At 45.2% G+C, this 17,300-nt stretch overlaps 1 protein-coding gene across 2 annotated transcripts; it reads left to right on the top strand.

Moving 5' to 3' along the window:
- The first annotated feature begins 2,098 nt into the window (after positions 1 to 2,098).
- On the top strand, positions 2,099 to 3,142 carry FOXB2 (forkhead box B2). 2 transcript variants are annotated; one of them, XM_035309176.1, is made up of 2 exons: positions 2,099 to 2,456; positions 2,577 to 3,142. In XM_035309176.1, the coding sequence occupies exons 1-2, from the start codon at positions 2,099 to 2,101 to the stop codon at positions 3,140 to 3,142; spliced, it is 924 nt and encodes a 307-aa protein (XP_035165067.1). The 2 variants fall into 2 exon arrangements, with proteins under 2 accessions (XP_035165067.1, XP_035165066.1); XM_035309175.1 differs by having other exon boundaries at positions 2,099 to 3,142.
- The last annotated feature ends 14,158 nt before the right edge of the window (positions 3,143 to 17,300 follow it).

Raw genomic sequence — 17,300 nt, forward strand, 5'->3', positions numbered from 1 at the left:
TAGTAAAACACGAAGAAAATGTTTTATGGGAAAACGTACACACATTCACGAGGGAAAGATACCAGGGTGTCGGATCTCCTTGTGTTGGCAACTGGAGGGAAAGATCCCTAAGATGCCACACGTGTACATTTCGGCCACCATAAAAGTCCCATACATTCTCAGAATACCCTGAAACTTTATTAAAGCACGCAATTCCTCTCGAAACTTGGCTTTCCGAAATCCCACTCCGGACCACTTACTCTCATTCTTCACCTTTGACTATGCTCTTCCCCTTACTCTGGTAAGAGGCCAGAGGCTATTAAACACAACTTACTTAAGGAAGGGGTTGAAATTAGTCTTTTCCCTCATCCCCTTAGCAGGGATTTTAGGTATTCATTTAAAAGGTTTTCCGGATTTTTGTTTGTTTGTTTGGGGGATATTTTGGTGCTTTTTTTTTCTCATTTTCATTTTTTTTCCCTGTTCCTCCCCTTTCCCCCGTCCCGTTTCCACCCGTACCCACGGCGCCGGGCGCGGGGGCAGACCCGCAGCCAGAAGCGATCCTCGGATGCTCGGGGCACCACGGCTCCAGCCCCGGCCACTTCTGCGGCCCCGCCGGGCCGGGCACCCTGCCGGGGGTGCTGAGCAGCGCTGGTGAGCCGCAGTCCGGCCCGTGCGGCTCCTCCAACACGTTTGTTTGTTTAGCCGCTAAAGGCCGGGGCGATCATTTCGAGGCTGGCACCTCCTATGGCAGCATCCCGCTAACTGAGCTCCGGTGGCCGCCTCGGCTGGCACTGGCAGGGTTTCCTTCAACCTCAGCGGCGGCGCGGGGAGCGGCTTTCCCCGTTCCTCGCTCGCATCCGCAGCCTGCCCGCGCTCGCAGGGCACTGTCGGAGGATGCACACGAAAGGTCGGTCGCACCGCTCACTGCTTTCTGCCAGATCGGCGGCGGTGGAGCGAAGCACCCCGCGGCCAGGCGCAGGCAGGGTGTTTCTGCCGGTGCCTTCGGCGCAGCGCGGCCGAGTAGCACGAGGTGCCCGCAACGATTTGGGGAGGAAAACGCAGCGTTTCCCCGCGTTTCTCCGAGTTTCGTGCTAGGCTTCGCGCAGCTTTTCAGGCTCAATGAATTAGCAGCTCCCAAGGGCCGCAGCTCGCCGCTGCCCGGGACCTGGGTCCGGTCCGACGCCCCCTTTCCCGGGGTGCCCACGGGCGACCAGGGGAGGTCCGGGGCCGGGGGAAGGGGCAGGGGGCAGAGGGGCTGCGGAAGGGCCGGGAGGGCGAGGGGGAGGAGGGGGCCGCCCTGCTCGGGCATCTTTTCCCGGCCCTGTGTTTTGAAATAGGATCTCGCCCTCACATGGCCTTTCCTCGCCACCCCCCGGCTCCACCTCGCCCAGCTGAGGAGGTGAGAGTGAGAGGGGCGCCGGGAGCCGCTCCTCGCTCCTTTTCCACCAGGCGCCAAGTCCCCGAGCCGCTGTCATGTGATATATAGCAGGAGAGCAGGAGCTGCGGGGGTCTCCCGGCTCGAGCATCATTACAAAACCGCGCCGGAGCGCGCACACCCGACACAGCCGGGGCTGCCGCCGCCCCGCTCGCCTCCTCTCCCCGCCGCCTCCCAGCGCTCGCCTCCGCCCGCCGCAAACTTTTTTCGGGGACGCCGGACTGAGCGGTGAGAGGGGCGTTTTGCTTTCCTTGATCCCCGTCTCCGCAGAGACCCGGGGTAATTTCATGTTCCCCAGCCCCTGCCGCGTGCCGAGCGCCAGCGCCAGCAGAAAGAGTGCGAGGGGGCAGCGGGGGACCCCGGGCGACCCGGTGGCCTCCAGGAGCCGGGCGAAGGGGACACCAGCGGCGGCCGGGAGCTGTCCCTGCCCCGCGCCCCCCGAGCCCCCCGCGCCCCCGCGGCGAGCGGCGGGGGCGCGAGGCAAGCGCACCCCGCGGGGCGAGGGCGCCCGGGGGCTCCGTGCGCCCATCCCGCGGGGGGGTCGCGGTCGTGCGTGGTCCGGGAGGGCGGCGCCCACGATGTAGGGGCGGCGGTGGGGCAGGACACGGCCGTCCCCAGCATCCCGAACCCGGAGCCCGGCGCGGCCGGGAAGTGCAGCCGCGGGAGAGCCGCGGCTGGGTGGCGATGCCCAGGCCGGGGAAGAGCTCGTACAGCGACCAGAAGCCGCCCTACTCCTACATCTCCCTGACGGCCATGGCCATCCAGCACTCGGCCGAGAAGATGCTGCCCCTGAGCGACATTTACAAGTTCATCATGGAGCGCTTCCCCTACTACCGCGAGCACACGCAGCGCTGGCAGAACTCCCTCCGACACAACCTCTCCTTCAACGACTGCTTCATCAAGATCCCCCGCCGCCCCGACCAGCCGGGCAAGGGCAGCTTCTGGGCGCTGCACCCCGACTGCGGGGACATGTTCGAGAACGGCAGCTTCCTGCGGCGCCGCAAGCGCTTCAAGGTCCTGCGGCCCGAGCATCACCTGCCCGGCGGCGGCGGCGGCGGCGGGCCGGGCGGCGGGGCGGGAGGCGGGGGTCCCGGCCAGCCCCCCCCCCCCGCCCCGCACATGGTGCACTACTTCCACCCACACCCGCCGCCGCCGCCGCCGCCTCCCCCGGGCAAGGTACCGGGGCTGGCGGGCTCCGAGGCGGCCGTGGCCGCCGCCGCCGCCGCCGCCGCCGTGGGGAGGCTGCCGCAGTTCTCGCCCTACGGCAGCGGGCAGCCGTCGGGCTTCAAGCACCCCTTCGCCATCGAGAACATCATCGGCAGAGATTACAAGGGCGTGCTGCAGGCCGGCGGGCTGCCGCTGGCCTCGGTGATGCACCACCTGGGCTACCCGGTGCCCAGCCAGCTCAGCAGCGTGGTCAGCTCCATGTGGCCCCACGTCGGGGTGATGGACCCGGTGGCCGGCGTGCCCGTGTCTCCCGAATACGGACCCTTCGGGGTGCCCGTGAAGGCGCTCTGCCACCCGCCGGCGCAGACCATGCCCGCCGTCCCGGTGCCCATCAAGCCGGCTCCAGCCGTGCCCGCCGCCTCGGCCATCCCCGCCCTGACGGTCGCCGCCTCGCAGATCTGCCCCGCCGCTTCCCCGGCCTCCGCTGCGCTCCTGGAGCAGGCGGCGAGCGGCGCCCCCGAGGGCAAGGGCTCCCTCCACTCCGTCCTGGTGCACTCCTAAAGGGCCGGGGGCCGGGGGCGCGGAGGCCCCCGGGCTCCCAGCGGAGGGGGCACGCGTGGGGCGCGGAGACCCGCTCCGTCTGGTGACCGTGCCCCTGCCTGTGTTTGTGTTGTGTACAATCAGATTGTGTGAGAGCCAGGTTGCAGGTAAGAGCTTTTATCGTCGTTAAATACCCTCAGTGGCGGAGAGGTGATGTGAAAAGCCACTGCCGGGGGCTGGAAGGGGAGGCTCCCCGCCACCCCGACAGCCTGGGGCTGGGGGCGGCAGGGCACCGGGGCTCCCCGCGAAGCCCCCTCCCGGGGAGGCCGGCGAGGGTTCCGCCAGGCTCGGGGCGAGGCGGCAGAGGGGCTACAGCCTCAGGGGCAAAACCTGCGCTGAGCTCTGCTCTTCCCCCTCCCCCGAGCATCCATCCTCTGCCCCGCGGACCTAGGGAGCTCTCTCCGAAGGAGGCGGCCAAAGCCGAGGTAAAAACTCGGACCCCGGCGAGCTGCGGCGCCTCGGGAAGCGTGATGCTCGCGAATTAAAGAGTAAGCTTTAAATAGCTCGATTAATTAGTGGGAATTTAAATGACAACGGCGCTGACGTCGAAGGGCTCCTTTAACTAACGATTGCTCGTCCTTCCCCCTCACACTTTTACGCTGCATCTCAGTGAGGGTAATACCTTAGGAGGGACCGAAGTATGACCTAGCCTCTCAGGCTGTGAGTGTCCGAATTCCCTAGATTCTCCTTAAAATGAAACCAGCCCTGCCATTCGTAGATTGTGCTTATCACATCGCCTTTTACCGCTCACAGATATCGCTATTTTGTATGTGTTGCTTGGCGTTTCTTCCACGTGAGTGTGAACACTAAAACCTGTTGGGTGGGGGAAAAAAAAAAAAAAAAAAAAAAAAAGAGAGAGAGAGAGAGAAGAAGAAAAATTAAAAATCTTCGGGAAAAGCACTTTACTGAAAACAACCTTCCAGCAGACGAGAGGTCTGCGAAAAGCAGAGGGATCAGAAGTCAGAGAGCGATGCTCTGGCTGACGAGTCCCGGCTGGCTTGTGAGAGATTGCTGCCGTACCCTGTCTGCCCTGCTGTAGACCAATGATCATTAAAAACCATCTATTCATTTGCTTCTGCTGGTGTTGCTCTTTAAAACACTCGCCTTTTACACCGGTTCAGAAACGCGTGCTCGCACCGTAGGTTCTTCTCTCCACAGACAGACTGAAGCGCCCAAAACTTTTCCTGGAGACAAAACCAGAGAGGGACAGGGAAAAAAAATCCTCTGAGGGGCAAATCTCCCGTTGGCGAGGTGCTTCCTCCGGTGCTGCCCGGGTCTGAGGAGGGGGCACCGGCTCGGATCCCGATCCCACCGCTCGAGGCAGCGCAGCTCTGCCGCCGGTCGCGCCGGGCGCTGAATCCCGGTCGCTGCCCGGCTCTTCCCCGCCTCTCGCCGCGCCCCGAGAGGCCAGGTCGCGGTCCCAGCCCCTGGGGAAGATGCCTTGAGTTGGGCTGCTCCTTGCCGGGGGGCCTGCAGCCGCAGGAAAGCGGCTGTTGGTGTGAAAAGCAAGCCTGCAGAGCCCCGGCTGCCGGAGGTCCCCAGTTTTCCTTGCTCCCGCCTGAAATTCACCCCGCAGCTGCTCGATTTCCATTTGCTCCCTTCGCTCCGGGCGGGGTTTGCACCTTAACTTCCAAAACTTCAACGCTTCCAGCGCTGGAAAATGCAATGCTGCTAATAACGTTGCGTTAATGAGGCACAGATCGGTATCACTGTTTGGAAATCGGACTAGCAGGGGGATCTCCTCAAAAGTTTTGCAGCCGGGTAAACAGAGCAGAAGAAATTATATATATGTATGCTTGTGTATATATATATGCATATATATATATATGTACATATATATATATATGCACATATATAAAGTGCTTCACATTTCCTTTGCCCCTCTGTCTTCCATTTCAGGCAAGAAATCGAGTCGATATTTCTGCTGCTAAATCTGCCGCTTATGTTGAAAGAAGTCTCCCGAAGTGGCGAATCGCGCCGGTTTTACTTATCTCGGTGTGCTTAAATACACCGCACCCCTTCGACGTGGTGCCCTCTGGGGCCGTAGGAATCAGATTCCCTGAGGAATCTGTGTTTTCCCCCGGGAAGGGCCCGAGGGGCGAGGGGAATGTGAAGCCCGGAGCAGGAGCTGCGGGAATCCTTCCCGAGAGGGACCGAGGCGATGTCGCGAAGCTGATGTCGGAGGGGGCCGAGGGCAGACCGGTGGCAGCAGATCCCTGTTCCCACGAACAGGGGCGCCGGGGCCGCGGGGAGCCCGGCCGGGGGCTTGTGGTGAGTCCCGCGGCAGCTGCCTGCGCTTTGCGTGACCCAAAGAGCCCAGGCTTCTCTTCGCAGCTCGTACAGGGAAAGTTGTCAGAGCGCCGGAGCAACCCGAGCGCTTCAGGCTGTCAGGGGGAAAAGGCAAAATCACAGGCTGAGAAATATCTTGTAGAGAGTTTACACATTTTTCCTTATTTCTGAGGACCCCGTCTCTAAGCATAGCCTTTGCAATATTATAAAGTCGTGTATAAACAACCTACAATCTCAATATGTAAACAACAGTCCCATCACTGCTCAGAAACAGCTGATGGTACAGCATGCAGGCAAGTCAAAGAGTACCCTTTCCTCCAAACAACAACCACAAAAAGCAGGTGTAAACTGGAGAAGGGTAAGATTTTTACTTGGTAAGCCCAACAGGAAAACAAATCCACGGACTTACGCTAACTACAAGATATTGCCTGTCTGCTGTAGCAGTATGCCACAGGCTTGCCTTCAGAATAAGGCACATCTGTGTTCTGCACAGAAAAAGCAGCTGAGCCTTTACTGGGAGGGAGCAGACAGTATGGTTTTAACTAGAAGAAATAAATGTAAGTAGGACAAGCAGGCTAATTCTTAATTTCATTACACTGCCAAAGGTAGCAAAGCAAGCGTCAGTGATAGAAGATCATAGGCCTAAGAAAAGGAATTCATCACCCCACTATATTTCTGATTTATTACGGCTAGCTAACAAAGTGATGATTATTTCCACCTATGGGAAACTATTCCTAACCAAGGCACCGCTTTATGTATCATCAGTCCATATAGCAGGCAAGTCAAGAAAAAACAAACAAATGCAGTAAGACTTCTAGAATGAATGTGTTTTATGGTCTGACTTATGATAGCCATTTCAGTCCATACATTCTGAGCCCAGTGGCATCTCCAATACTATCTATGAAGTTCTGAGCTCCACTGACTCAGCCACGAAGCCTGTCAGGCCAAAAATCAATCTGGGAAGTCTGCTTGGAATTCCACTGATGTTTATGGGATCAATCAGATTTTCCCTTTTATTGTAAGATTTTATTTTAAATCACTATCACTTTAATATATACTCATCTCTGTAAATGCTTGAAATCTGTAAGTGTCTCAGTTCTGAAAAGTAATGTTCCAATATTGCTTTTGGACATTATGGAAATATTTAAGTTTTGATGAACATATGGTAAAATTAACCAGCTTCGTTTGGATAAGCTAGGTGTAGTTTTAGACATTTATATGCTAAATACCAAAATTTACCACCTACAAGGCTCTATCCTGAAGATATATATGTCTTTAAATTATTTAAAGAATCAGTGGTCCTCCTCCTTTGCTCATACAATGCAGCCACTGGCATTGCCCATGCAAGAAAGCAGAATGCTTAGAGCACTCAGACCCTGTGAAGGAAATCTAAGTTCAAGATCAATTCAGCTCAGAAAGATTCCAATTCACATCTGTAAGCCAATGCCAGTCAACTGTAAAATGGCACATGGAGAAGAGTCATGCTTTTCAGTGAAGTCAGGCCATTACATGACAACAAGTGTAACCTTCATCAGGTGTCCAATAAGATGCCTATGTCTGGGTGCTCTACTACAAGGGCATAGTCCAACAGCCACTGGGGAAAACACAGCAGCTGCAGCAGGAAAGGAAGGATGGGAATAAGCGGCAAATTTCCACAATGCAGTACCACATGAATTGGTGTTGAGTGTCCCAAAAACACATAATCGTGTAAAAGGCAAGGTAAAGATAAGGAAGTGACAAATGGTTACTGATATTTAGTCACTCAGACAGATAAAGAAAAATAGCTGGCAAATTTGAAGTTGCAGAAAGACCTCCACACTAAGTTACAGGATAATGAAATGGAAGGTGAAATTCATTGTTGATATATGCAAACTGATACGCATGGGGATTTTATGTACATAACTACAGGTCCTAAAATTAGGATTCTTATGAATTTGTGGTAGATATCTCTATGTAAATGTTGTCTTTATAGTTGTTAGTTGTAGAAAAAATATGCTAGGAAACAAACAGAGAACATAACAGAAAATATCATGTCCCTGTTTAAATCCTAAGTAAACTTGAATGCACCATGGAGTTTGGTGAGTACTTCACACATAAAAGGAGATTAAAACTGGCAGGATACAGATGGGATAATCAAAGGTACATCTTCTGTATAAGTAGAATTTGATGGTCTAAGGCTCTTCAGCATGGAAAGCGAGGACATACAGAGATATATAAGTTCATAAAATCATGAGAGATCTAGAGAAGGAAACTAAGGCACATTTGCTCATCATTTTGCTTAATACCAGAAATGGGAGTCATCAAAAGAGTTCAAAACAAACAGAAAGAAGAGATTCTTCACAAAACACCTAACTAAAACCTAGAATTCATTGTCACAGGATGTTGAGATTGCTAACATTTGTTCAGAGACCAAATAGAAAATTCATGTCAGATAAATCCGCAGAGGGTTGTTCCATAGAAACTTGCTACTTTTTGCTCAGATTTGCTATGCTGGTACTATATGTTGAAGGCATAATTGCTTAATTTTCTTGTCTCACCCTTTCTAGAGAATCCATTGTTTACTTACTGTTGGAGACTGAACATTGAGGTAGATAAATATTTGGTATGATCTATGACAACAATTCTTCTTAAACAGAGAGGGGACCAGGATCTGTGACTTCTTTTCCTAGCCACGTGTCCTAATTTAAGCAATACTTTGAAGTTGTTTCAATGTGTGATATAGGGCAGTAGACATCATGGATCTCTACTCTGCATCTGCAGATGCAGAGTCTAAACCTGGCTCTAGTGAGTGGCAGATTAAGTTCTATATGAAAAATATGTAAAGGTCAAGGTCAAGGAATGGCTAAGTTCCTCTTTCCAAAGAAAGTGTCCCACTAACTGGATTTATTGGCTTATTTTCTGGTAAAATTAATTTAAACAATTAGAAAGTTTCAGCATGGGAGACTGAGTGCCCTTTTCATATTATACCAGCATAGCTGATGGGTAGACTGAGTATAGGTATGGACTTGAATACCCTCTAAGATGGAGAAGCAGCACTGAATATCTGTGTCCTGGTTCAATAACACTGGGCATGTCCATGCCATGTATGTCTGAGGCATCTGTGCTGCTCTATGTATGTCACAGAGGTGTCGGTGTACTACTTTCATCTGTATCTCCTTCTCTGCTTACAGAGCTGGTAAAAAGAAACTGTTTGCTTTTTAGAGGAGAAAAGAATCAGGTTATGACACATGATAAAAAAGGACCCTAATGCAGAGCTTCACAGAGCATTAAAAGATAAGTTTTATTGCGTTTGACATGCACAATGTACCACAGAATCTTGTAATATATCTCTAGACTTTTATGGATGCTTAATCTACACTGGGAGAAGTAGTCATTTTCAACGAGAAACAAACACATTTTTAAGTAAAAACCTGGGAGAAAGTTGTAAGTCCACGTTGCATGAACTGTTTGTATTTCACTACATATTAAAATAATTATTGGATGATAGACATTAACTGTTCTTGGAACAATCACAGGAACCACATTTCCCCCTTTTTAAGCCAGAGAATTAGCTTAAAACAGTCAATTCAAAAAGCAGAAAGAACTATATTCTTTATCCATTAATCACAGTACCTTAATGTCAAGAAAAAACGTATTTTTGGCTGAACACCAGTGTTACCTAGTGAAGAAATTATTAGGCAAATAGTTCTTTCACTGCTAAAGGCTGCTAAATTTTATTTATTATCAGCCTTCACACTAACAAAAAAGAAAAAGAAAAAAAAAAAAAAGAAAGAAAACTTCTAACTCTATAATGCATGACAAACTCCCAGTGTGGATCAGGCCTTCTTTCATCATGACCTGAATAATCTGAAGCTCAATCAATGATGAGTTCTGTATAAAAGCAAAGAAAGAAAGGAGAAAAATGTATTTTTTGTGTACTAAAAAAATTGTTTGTACCATAGACCTGCTTCTGGAAAATGATCATTTGCTGGGAAAAATGTAAGAGAATTTTGTAATGTGATTGTAGTAGACATTTGTGTTTTATTAACCTATTGCTTTATGTGGAATGTGGGATTTGGGTTTATCCCCTTCTAAGGCTTGAGATTAGAATTTTCTTAACCCTCGTAGTCTTTAACTGATGTTGTTATAAATTTGAACCATAAGAGATTAGTGAATATGCAAATTATTGTGATACTTCCTATGCTTAATAAATGCTGTAACTGTCAGGTGCTTACATTTTGTTTAATTGATTGTTATTGCCTACGAAAATCATTCCTAGTACACACGAGCTTGGAAGAAAATGCAATGTAACACGGTACATTTCTGGCTGATTACCATAGTGTACAATTTTTTAACTTGAATAGGGCTGTCAAGAGAAGACCTGGAAAAAAGAATCAATTTATTGTCCTTTGAGTATCTGCAGCAGAGATAAAGACAAAAACAAACAAAATCCAAAAGCATGAATATGATACATCTTCAAAGTGAAATTACACCACTTATTCCAGCAAAACAGATAACAAGTTAATTAATTGCAGTCCTTACAGAGCTCCTGTTACATTTACCTTTACCTTTGCCGTTACCTTTACCTTAGCTTCATCTGGTTATAAACATTTTAAAAATTAAAAATGCCCCAGTTTACTCACCAACTCCAGCACTGCAAACAAATAAATGCACTAAGTTGAAAAATATGGTCTCAAATTAGGAGTCAAACTCAATATTGAGCCAGATTTTATATTTGGTGTGTATGAAAATGCATCTCCATGTTATTGGTATATTTCATCTGCAAACTTCCAGAAAGAAATGAAGGGAGAATATAAAGAAAATATCAGTCCATTAGGCTGACTTCATTTTGAAGGAAGGACTTGTGAAGAAAAGAATAACAAATATACTGCTGTATAAGACTAAAAAAGGAGTAAATACAACTTTCATGCAAGCAATGCAATTTATGACAGAACAGCTTCATGCTCTTCTCTGACAATTGATTTTTAGCAAAAATAAAAGTCACGAAATAGACTGAATATTGAACAGAGCTTCAATAAAGAGGTTGGTATCACAGTGTCTGGCAAATCATCAGTGTAAGTAGAGAAGGAGTAGAACCTCACACAGGGGCTGGCTATACAATGAAATTAAGTAACATGACATGTAAAGTTATGCATTTTGGGTTTTATAACAAAGGTATCTGAGGTTTGCCAGATATATGCAACTCAGAGGATTACCTGTTCCAAAGAGTGAGTAGAAAACTCATTGAGTATGCAGGAATATGAATGAAGGTCAAGAAAGAAAATGAAAGGTCTCATGGATTCCTATTATCTTTAGCATACATATGGTACTCTTAGTATTACCCCCATTTCTTCTTTCCTTGCATAGTAACTTTTCTCTTTATTGCACTGAGCTTTATTCCTTTCTGATCGTATTTCCAGCTTTATGGTACCAAACTCAGAAGTGTCTATGACACAGTCCATGTTCTCCAAGTTTGATCATGAATTCTTCCTATGCTCTCTGGGATGTAATTTTGTAAAAAAAATCTCTATCCATTTTGAAGAAACATTAGCTTAACAGCAGTTATGACATTCTTCAGCTACTGAAACTCTACATTTTCTTCAATAAGAATATTTTTTTAAGAAACTTTAGCCTGCTGCCAACAGATTTGGTTTTCCTTGTCATGCCTGAGAAGCACTGCAAACACACATCCCTCCCAGCCAGGAATCAGAAAATTGCTGAACTCAACCACATTTCTCTGGCTTGCTGAAAATTAAAAATGCATCCTGAAGAGTTCCCTATTTATTTGACCACAAAGAAGAGTAGGACCAATACCAGTGACAGTGACTTACCACCTTCAGAGAAACATCTAGTGACTACCAGCAGTTTTCTGGAAGTTCTAAAGCAGAGCTATTTTTTGCATTCATGACAAGAGAGGAAGGGGTCAGCCACTGCTGGAAGTCTGGTTGGTTGCTAAGGGTAGAAATATTTTGGTATACAGGACAGCTAGAACACCTCTACTTAGGTTATACTCTCTTATCCTGGAAACAATTTGACTCTTTTGAGCAGGAAAGCTTTTCATAATGGTGGTCTAATACCCAGAGAGCTCATGGGATTATTGTAGGCCTTTTTTTTTTTTTTTTTTTTAAACTTATAAATAATTTACTTTCATGTAATTCAGTGATTCATACTTCTTCCATTGCTTAAGAAGGAAATACTAATGTCAAGAAAACTGTACCAATGAAGCCTGAAATAAATCAACTTCATCCAATACATCAGACCATTCTAGTTACCTAGGAGATCCATTTCCTTATAGATAAGTGTTGCTAAAAACATTATAAGATCAGTAAACACACTTGCTTTAAATAATTTAACTTTTCTTTCATCTACATTTCTTCTATTTCTTCAACATTTGACAAGGCTGTCGATATTACTGAAAGAACAACACCAGACTTAAACCACCAGAAATTATACTGAGAATCTAACGCAAGAATATTGGAAAATTATGGAGAAAGTTCTCAAGATTGCCAATGCTTGCTGAAATGCACTACTATAAACTCAACATTTTTTAAGGTCATTTTGGAAGTTTTATACAATACTTACTGATGATATGCAAAAGAAATTAGAATTTGGTGAGATGGCCTATAACGGAGAAAGATTCACAAACTGTGCAGCAGAAAATTTTGAGCTCTTAAATATGCAAGGGATATTCAACAGTTTTTACTCAATAGAAATTAATGAGGGCACATCAAAGATGACTGAAAAAAATCACTGCAGATGAAACATTTTTACGTTTGACTTTTCTTTGATTTTAAAATATGTCATTAAATAATTAATCAAGGTAAGGACATCCAGGTGATAATTTTCCCAGTGACCACAGAAGGGCTAAGAGGAAGGGTAGATTCACACGGTTTCTATTCAAGTTCTTCTGGTGGGTATAATGAAAGGAAAGGATTCAATTACTTTGACTCAATATAGCAAGGACATTCAGAGACTTCTCTATGGGTTCCCAAACTTTTCAATACTGTTGCTGTTCTTATTTGAACACTTCACTTTCGAGCCCACCAACCCAAATGTTGAAAACACTGCAGGATCTCCTTAGTGAATGGCACCATCATAACAAAGGGGCAAGACAAAACAAACCTGTAACATTTTCGCTTTTTCAGAATTTGTGAGGCAGATGTGAAGTATGTTTTTGTGAGTCTACTCAAACAGGAAATCAGGGGATCCAAGCTTTTGTTTATGCTAGATGTTGGACTGAGATAGATATAACAGGCACTATCATATTGTTTTTCTAGTGAATTGATGGATAATAATAATAATAATAATAATAATAATAATAATAAAACTAACTTTGTTTACGTTGCTGGTAGCAGGGTCAGAGGCTGTTTCTAAATCTCACAGATACTGGTTCATGCCTCTCTTGCAAGCCCCTCTTCTCCTTCATGGGAAGAGATCTTCATTTTGATGGTTTCCTTTTAATTCCCAGAAATGTGTAGATGAATACGTCTGAAGGCTTGTGAAATAAAACTCGGAATTGATAAAACTCTGGGGTAGTAGCTTGTAACTGCTCTACTTGGGAAGAAGCAGTAAAATCCATTTGCACTCTCCTGAAAATAAGCTTCAGGCCCAGCACTGCCTCAGAGACTCTGAATTCAGACAGATTTCCTGTTTCCTTTGAGCCTCATCTGAGCCAAATATTTTCATTTTCTTACTGAGCTAAGCCAGCTAATCAGTTTTCCTCACCCCTTTGAGCTTTGTGGTTTCCAATTAGCATTATCCCTTTTCCAAGGGCCATGGAGCTTCGGCTCCCTGGAAGAACTGTGTCATTGTGCCTGGAGGTCCTGATGCTGGCAGATGGCTGTGTCTGGTCCCACGTATGGATGGATGGATGTCAGCTTTTTGTTTCTTTTCACTGCACCAATCAGGCAACTGATTTCAGCTCTAGCATGAGCACTACTCAGTTCTTCTTGGATATGCAACTCTCTGTTTATTCTCAGTTATAATATTGCTCACCAAACCTTCGCTGCACTGGTATCTGGCGGAGAAGGTTTTCACTGCACGCTTTCAATTTTTGACAGATAAAATACAGGAAGATGGGGGCATGAAAGCAGCACAGAAGCAGTGAAGGATGCTGAGAGCTTGTTAAATATTCTAGCAGGCCCTCGTCACAAGAATTTCCACAAATTGCATTGTCATCAAAATGCTTAGGCGGACACTAATGACCACAAAGGATTCAGCTGGACCACCCAGAGCTGCAAATGCTAAAAGAAGCTTCAAGGGCCTCTTGCAGGATTAAAGTTGCTCCCCCTTTAACATCTTGAAAATCTTCTACAAGGGCCTTCCCACCATCATCAAGTAATGAAAACCATTCTTTGTACTTATCCAATCACTTTGGCATCACTCTGCTGCCTGAAAGCTAGACCGGAAGAAAATACCCACCTGTAAGACCAACTTGACATAAATATTATGTCACAGCAGTAAGACTGTTGCAAACCACATATGTTAATGGTTTAAGAATCCCAGTAATATATAATTAATATGCTACCTGCCTAGAGAATGAGCAATGATTTGTGTGTCCTACATCATGAAGAGACATTCAAAACTACCCTGTTTGTCAAGGACAAATTTACCAAAAATGCTGCTGATGGCAGTTCCATGAATCTTGCACTAACAAAAGTTTCCATACAAGAGGGTATACAATTCTAAACCCTTTACAATTGAAAAACAAACAAACAAACAAACAGATGCATTTAAAGACTTGAACTCAGTAGGAGAAAGAATAAATCATCTTAAAAGAAATAGATACATCCTGGCAGGGAGTTCAGGAGCTGGCAGTTAGAAATTATGCGTACCTGGATGCATCTATAAAAGAAATAAATTATTCTATAGCTTTCAAAATATGTAGCTACGAGGATCATTTATAGACAGACAGTATGAAGACAGATTGCTGAATAGTAGAATTAAATTTGATATCATAATCCAAATTGAGTGAAAGATATTTTCCCCAATATTTCTATTAATTTACATTTATTTTTCTGGAAGCATGCCATTTAAAGGTACATAAACAGTAGTAATACTTCTAATAGATTAATTATTTTAAAGTCATCATAAATACACCACTGAGGAATCTCCACCCACCACTGGAATAGAATTGAATATGATAAAATTATAGCAACGTGTCCAAGACTGGAATTGAGAATGTGAGGAATATCAGACATATCTTATTTTTTGCATGTGTAGTTTCATCTGATCATCTGTAGTTGTGAACTAAAACACTGGTATTTCTCTCTCTCTTCTGCTCGTGAGTATGCATCACAAGCTGAAAATCCAGGGAAAAGACAGAACTGTATATCAGAATCTCAGATGGTCCAAATGGCAAACATTCTCACTAGCATGTGATGTTTACAAAATCTTCTTCTGGAGACTGGCATACATTGTAAGCTGGACACAAACACTTGTTTTGGTCTGTTGAGATACTGCCTCGGCCCATGTGGGATGTTCCACACTTTTAAGAGCAAGAAGTTTTAAGGGTATGTGCTTTGAGATGCACATATTAAAATGAAAGTCTTCTTCAGGAAGCACTAAAGCTGTACATTTTTACAAGGTGAAATTTTGCATTGGCCTCAGACAACTTTTAGAGACTCAGGGCAGATCATTTCACCGCACGAGAAAGTATTTGAATGTAAGAATGCTTCCTCACTGAGAAGAACAAGTGTAAGCCTGTCATTTTGCCTCACATTCTGAATCCCGCTGTAATACATAGGCAGTAAGTGTATTAGATATATCAGAAGTGGAATATAATGCGTATGGAAGCTAGCAAGGTATGATCACAGTGTATCCTTAGATGACATTGCATTTCATCACTCTGTTCCTTCCACATGTACCATAATGTAGATTTCCCTATAGGTAGGTGAAACAGGTTAAACTCTCATTAAAGGCCAATCCAGCCACACACATAATAGTATTCTTCATTTAAAAGGAAGACTTAACACATTAATTGGCAGGACAAAGCTTCCAAAGCCTACAAACAATGTTTTAGCACATTTGGGAAGATTATAGCTTAATGTACAACTCTTTGGCTTCTCTGAGACATCCCCAGTGCCTTTCCGAAACCTTCCCCCCCCCCTCCTGCACCTGGACCCTAGCTCATTGTGCTTTAAGGAGGGTTATTTTGGCTTGGAGAGAAGAGGACTTTCATGACTTCAAACATGAACATTAGATCAAGTTTTTATCTTCTCACATAATCCTGTCTTTGATGTCACCAGACTGAGGCCTCTCAGAATAGAAAGAGAAAGCTGTGAAAAGAGGCCCAGTTAATTTATACATTTAAGTGCTGCTGTTCTAATTCACCAGTGTAGCATTTTCATTGTTTTCTGCTTTGCATCCTAAAGGCAGGCTTACACCAGGCAATTATGAATGGCTCTTCTGAACAAATAATTGAAATTCACTAGTTGTGGGATATGGTTAAACAATGTCAGGACTGGAGGTGTGAGGTCAAATATATTCCCAGTAGCATTACTGAAGTTACAAGCTACTCTTTTCACTTGCCTCAAGGGACAAGTATTTGCAATACACCCACTTTAACAGCAACTAATCAGGTAAGCTGCATGAGACAAGTGGCAGATATGAACATGATATTTTGCATTTGTCTTCAACCCAAAGCACTAGTCTTGTAGTTAAATAAGCTTAAGACTTTAGAAGGTGGTGTGGAAAACTGTTTTGCAGCATGGAGAATGTTTTGTAAGAATTAATCAAGTAATGATATACAACACTCACAAAATCTCTCTCTCACAACTGCACCAAGGAGCAAGTTATAAAAATGAAAATTGACCCTATTACAGACAGCCCTGCTGAATACTTGAACCAGACTAGTGGTGAAACAACAGTTCTGTCATGAATTATCTTTCCTTTACTGTAGAGAAGGGAAATAATACTTTGAAACACTTATTTGAGGGATTGTGAAACATCATTTCAGCATATATTATCTTGCAAAGTCAGTAATTCAGTCTTTCATGAAGCAACCAACCCTGTTACACCCAAACTCACCGTTCACGTTATTTTCTAATGAATTCTGCAATGTAAGAATTTTGTGCCAATTTAGTCCATCAAAATAGTAGACTTTTGTTCTCCTCATAAAGAAAACAAAACACTATCTCTGTGTGTGTGTGCATGCATGTGTGTGTGTGTAGAATAGAAGTGTGCTACAGAAACAAAAACATGAGATAAAACAGCCCACTGGGGTGAAAGTTACATAAATAGGTCTTTTCATCTTATAATGGAATGGATTCACTAAAAGAAAAAGGGTGTATCCAAAAGTGAAACATACATATGTCTTACTGATTCAGGGATCTTTATGCTTCATGAGCAATGCCATGAACCAAACAGAGGGCAAGTTGCTCTTTCCCTTTTCTCAAAATGCAGTATACGCATAAACCTTTCATTTAGACTGCTGCCTTACCAGTGCACATAATATTACACTTGGTCCAAGGCAAAGTACTGTTAATTTGAGCCTTCAAGACTCCTGAAATCTGCCTTCCCCACAGTACACAAATCTTTTTCTTTGCCATTTGAAAGAAAGACCTACAAATGTTAAAAGCCATTCTTCATAGCCATGAATATAAAACATTTTTTTTCTTTTTTAAATGAAATCTGATATGTATCATATTTTTACTATCATTAATTTGAAAAGAGACTTCAAAAAAGCACTCATTATCGTGATTTTTATAATCCTGCTCCTGCTAGCACTTCTCACTATTACAGTACCAAACCTCTGTTTTTATCATGTTTCTGAGTATTATGAAGACTAAGGTTCGACACCTTTAATGAGTTTGAGGCAGAATATCTCAATTTTTCTTATTTTTTTTTTCCT

Source organism: Oxyura jamaicensis, chromosome Z (genome assembly GCF_011077185.1).
Source record: "Oxyura jamaicensis isolate SHBP4307 breed ruddy duck chromosome Z, BPBGC_Ojam_1.0, whole genome shotgun sequence".
In the NCBI taxonomy this organism is placed as follows: domain Eukaryota; kingdom Metazoa; phylum Chordata; class Aves; order Anseriformes; family Anatidae; genus Oxyura; species Oxyura jamaicensis.

Coding starts and splice junctions, on each gene's coding strand:
- FOXB2 (XM_035309175.1), top strand. CDS start 2,099: ATGCCCAGGCCGGGGAAGAGCTCGTACAGCGACCAGAAGCCGCCCTAC.